Source organism: Myotis lucifugus, unplaced genomic scaffold (assembly GCF_000147115.1).
Source record: "Myotis lucifugus unplaced genomic scaffold, Myoluc2.0 scaffold_6375, whole genome shotgun sequence".
Taxonomy (NCBI): domain Eukaryota; kingdom Metazoa; phylum Chordata; class Mammalia; order Chiroptera; family Vespertilionidae; genus Myotis; species Myotis lucifugus.
Genome location: NW_005877423.1, coordinates 4,158 through 8,679, shown reverse-complemented (window position 1 = coordinate 8,679; position 4,522 = coordinate 4,158). Strand labels below are relative to the sequence as shown.

At 43.5% G+C, this 4,522-nt stretch overlaps 2 protein-coding genes across 3 annotated transcripts; both read right to left on the bottom strand.

Moving 5' to 3' along the window:
* Positions 1-3: 3 nt before the first annotated feature.
* LOC102443307 (E3 ubiquitin-protein ligase SIAH1-like) lies at positions 4-375 on the bottom strand (the record flags this gene model as incomplete). The annotated part of the gene is made up of 1 exon (XM_006109146.3): positions 4-375. A coding segment is annotated over exon 1 (372 nt), but the record flags the coding sequence as incomplete, so codon positions are not given.
* A 700-nt stretch (positions 376-1,075) lies between these two features.
* On the bottom strand, positions 1,076-3,844 carry LOC102442985 (bromodomain testis-specific protein-like). 2 transcript variants are annotated; one of them, XM_023749343.1, is made up of 2 exons: positions 3,651-3,838; positions 1,076-3,512 (listed from the first exon to the last, which is right to left on the bottom strand). In XM_023749343.1, the coding sequence occupies exons 1-2, from the start codon at positions 3,836-3,838 to the stop codon at positions 1,076-1,078; spliced, it is 2,625 nt and encodes an 874-aa protein (XP_023605111.1). The 2 variants fall into 2 exon arrangements, with proteins under 2 accessions (XP_023605111.1, XP_006109207.1); XM_006109145.1 differs by having other exon boundaries at positions 1,076-3,844.
* Between the last annotated feature and the right edge of the window lie 678 nt (positions 3,845-4,522).

Genomic DNA, 4,522 nt, shown 5'->3' with positions numbered 1-4,522 from the left:
CAGCCGGAACGCACAGAGCTCCTCGTGGTCCGCCTTTTGGGTGTGCGGCAGAGTGATTTCACACCCCGAAATGGCGTGTTTGCAAGGGAACAGGACTGAGTTGGCCACCTTCTCCATGGCCAAGTTGCGGATGGTTCCCAAGGGGCCCCGACAGGTCGGACAGCAGGTGAGCTTGGGGCGACAGTTGCTGCAGACCAGGTGGCCGCTCTGACACTGCAGCGTGGGGGGCAGCGCGTAGTCAAAGCACACGGGACACTCAAAGAGACTGGCCAAGTCATTGTTGGACGCGATGGTGCCCCGCAGGGTGGGCACCTTCTGGGAAGGGGTGCACTTGGAGGTCCCGGTGGGTAACGCGGTGGATGTCCGGCGGCTCATCTGCAGGAACGTGGCCCAGGTGTTCCACATCCTCCAGGAGTAAGTCTGGGGGAGTCGAGAGAGGACCCCAAAGTACCTGAGAAGCGAAGCCCGGGGAAACCGAGGCTTATCACCAAAGGCCCGAGCCTCCCGGCCCAGCCACCGGCGCAGCCTCCTCCCCAACGACATAAACAGGGGAGGAGGCTGCATTCTTGCCAGCGCACAATGCAGGCGCGGGCCGGGGCGGGCGGAGAACGCGGGCACCCGGAACCCACCCGGCCTGCGGGGAGGGGCTGTGGGAAACGGCAGGCGCCCGTGCCCAGCTGAGCTCCGCCACGTGGGCCCGTGTACTGGGGTCCCGGCCCTCGCCCCTGGCTTCCTCTGTTTGTTTGTAATTAATCGGTATATATTATATAATATATCGGAATAATATAATATATTGTAAGTTTATACCACATTTTTAAAAAATATATTTTCATTGATTTTTTTACCCTGAGGAAGGAGAGGGATAGAGAGTTAGAAACATCAATGAGAGAGAAATATCGATCAGCTGCCTCCTGCACACCCCCTACTGGGGATGTGCCCGCAACCAAGGTACATGTCCTTGACTGGACTCAAACCTGACACTCTATCCACTGAGCCAAACTGGCTAGGGTGCCATATGCATCTTAATCTTTTATATCATTCATTTTAAGTTGACGGTTAATTCAAAAACTGAGTTTTAATCAAAGCTGTTTTCAAACATTGTCATAATGTCACGTTGAAGAGTCATATCAATGGTACCAGCCATTGCTTCTCGCCTCCTCCGCTCTTGCTCTCTCTCCCTTGCTAAATTACGGTCTTTGAGAAGCCCAAGTCTACTGTCCTCTTGAGCTTCCAATGACTGCTGATGTTCTTTTTGCTTGTCTCCAAGGCACTTGTTTGGCATCTTATTTGAAAAAGATTCTAGAGTGGAACCAGGGTGCCTTTGATTTTCTTGAAATACTTTGGGTTCCTTTGTATTCTGTTCCAGATGTTTCCGTATCAGTTCCTGTGTTCGAGCTTTTGCTTCCTTCTCTATTGCTGCTTTTCTAAACTGGTTGAAGAGCTCATCGGAGGATTTCCCTACACCTGAAGTTTTAACTGGTTTGCCTACACTTTTCCAAGAGTCAGCATTCTTGATTTTTATATCCTTCTGCACAGAAACTTGACATTCAGACTCGACCACCATTGTGTCATCCCCGGACTGATGCATCACAGTTAGGCCATTCAAGTGATTTTCAGAACCACCTGAGAAAGGCAGGATTTGTAAAGGTGAAATGTTTTTCACACTCGGTTTCTGTTCTAGTTCTTGATGATTAATTGCTAACTGGTGGTGATCTGGTGCGGTTCCACTTGAATGTGCAGTCTGATGAAAAAGGGCAATAGTGCTAGAGGTTGTATCTCGCATAGTAGATTGTATCTTTACTTTCTCTTTAGAAGGAGATCCATTCTGTTTCACTTCAGTAAATTTAGGTAACATTTCTGATTCGGAATCACTGCTGTCTGAAGTAACTGAATCACTGCTACTACTTTCAGACTCTGACGAACTGCTGCTGCTGTCACTCAATCGGGAATCAATGCCAATAACAGCTGTGGATGATGGCGTTTTCTCAGATTTTGTTTGGCATTTTCTGGAATTTAACTGATTATTGACATCTAGTAATCGCTTTTCCAACTCCTGTTTTTTCTGTGCATGAAGTTCTTCATTTGACTTCATTATTTTCTTACTACTAGGTTTTAGTGGTCTTTTTCTTAGACATGCAGCAACATATTTTTCTAGCTCTCTCAGTGTTGTAGTTTTCAGTGTTTTCAAGTCTACCTCTATCTCCTCATGGCTGGAATTTCTCAGTGAAGCTTCTCTTGAATGTATTATATGAAGGACTTTTCCAAGTTTATCTACAGGGAGTTTGCTTATATTCAAACTTAACCGCCTTTTCTCATCATGGCTCATAGGTTCAGCATTATCTTCATCCTCAGACTTCAGAGCCAACACTGATTGTTCCCTCTTCTTTGGATCATTGCTCTTAGATTTCTCCTTTAATTTCATTTGCTTAAACTTCTTTCTTGGATTTTCATCTGTGTTATCAACCTTTCCTTTTTTCTTTTCCCGTTTAGATTTGTCATTTTTTTCCTTTAGCGTATGGAAAGGTACTTGGGATAGAACCTCCAGTTGCTGATGAATAGCTTTAAACTGCTTCTGAAGCTTTGCAATAGAGTGATCTTGGTCGTCTTCAGAATCACCAGAAGAGTTATCTTCAGAGGAAGTTTCAGCACTGCTTTCTCTACCAGGGGACTTTGTGGTATCTGTTTTGATATTATATACAGGCTTACTCTCAACAGGTTCATCTGGGATCTTTGCAAAATGCATTTCAAACACATCCTGGAGCATTCTTGCCATTGTCACTACTTCATGATCTGGAGGACTGCATCTGTAGCAATTCAGGAACATTAATCTAACATCTGCAGCAAATTCATATGCATCCTTATATTCTTGGTTGTCCATTTTTCTCTTGATAGTTCCAAGATCCATTGGATTTTCCACAATGTCATAGTAGTTATGGAGTCCCAATGCAACATCAACAGGATTATAAAAGGGCCATGCATATGAAAAGTGCTTCTTTGCAAACAGTTCTTTCAGAATCTCACTACAGTGCCTTAACGGTTCAGTTACTTTAACTTTATATTGTTGCTGAGAATTCAGCAAAACATTCTTCCCCCCACTTTCTTTTACGGGTGGCATTTTGGCTATTTTTTTTTCTGGAAGTGCTGGGGAAGGTTCACCACTTGCTTTAATGACTGAAGTTGTAGGAGTTGTTGTATCTGTTTTCCTCTTTACACCCTTTGTAACCTGGGCCACTGTTTGTGAGGTAGAGTTGGGTGGAGCACCTTGTGCCATATTTAAAGGAGAAGTAGATGATTCAGGAAATACCGAGGGACTCACTTGCAGCTTAAATACTTTTTCTGATCCTTTAGGAGACTGTTTTTCTTTAACAGAAGAAACTGCTACATTCTGTTGAGTGCCTTTCTTTCTTCTTTCCTTACCACCCACAACTTGCTCTTCTCTTGGCATCTGTAATAATTTCTGTTTAAATAAATTCTCTAGAGCTTTTACCATAAGAACAACGTCATCTCCAGGCTTGTTGTATAAATAACAATTCGAGAACATTGTTCTGAAGTCTTCTATGCATTCTGAAGCCTCCACATAATACTTATTTTCCAAGCGCTTCTTAATTGTACTTAAATCCATTGGGTTTTTGATAATGGTGTAATAATCGGGCAAATCTAGTTTCACGGCATCCACAGGCTGCTGAAAAGGCCAGGAAAAACTATGCTTCCATAAAGCCTTCAAGACAACTTTTTGTAGATACTGCAGCTGATTTGTCAATCTCCCATTTTTCTTAGTATTTATATATTCTGGTGGTGGAGGGTTAATAATAGCTATTTGTCTTCTTGGCAGAGACATTCTTAATTGCTTCAAATTCTAATATTCTAATGTCTACAAATAAGTGTCCTTTTTCTATATAAGTACTAGATGTTGTTATTATGCCTTAGTTTTGGATGATTTAGGTTATTTCAATCTTTCACAGTATTTCTGTTTTTCTAAGACACAAATTGACGTCTTAGCAGGAAAAGTCTGTAAGTTTGTCTTGTAAGAAGGATCTTGTCTGATCGTCCCCTGGAGCTTGCACAGGATAAAATGGTGCAGGCAGCAGTTCTCCACCGTTCTCCACCAACTGTTGCCACCAGCTCTCACCTCGATGGCGGCTGTTCTTGCGCCAGTTGTTGGGGTCCAACCCCAGCAGGTCCAGGGGTTCCCAAAGGTGTGGATGGAGTTGGCGAAGAAGAAATGCGTTCAGTTGATCAGCTGCCTAGCCAGGTTCTCCAGTCAAGTTCTCCAGCCAGGTTCTGTCTGTCTTCTCCTGTTACATCTGTATTTATACCAGTTGATTTTAATCCTATCCATTCTATTCCAAAGGTTAGGGCGTTTCTTATCTCCATTCCAAGGTCACTACTCTATTGTTCTGTTAAGCTACAAGGAAGTAACTGAAGGAGATTATCCTAAGTAAAGATTATGTAGCTTAAGCGTGATTGTTCCTAGTTAAAGTGATTAATTACCCGCCTGGCACTTAGTTAAGGGGTTTTACTG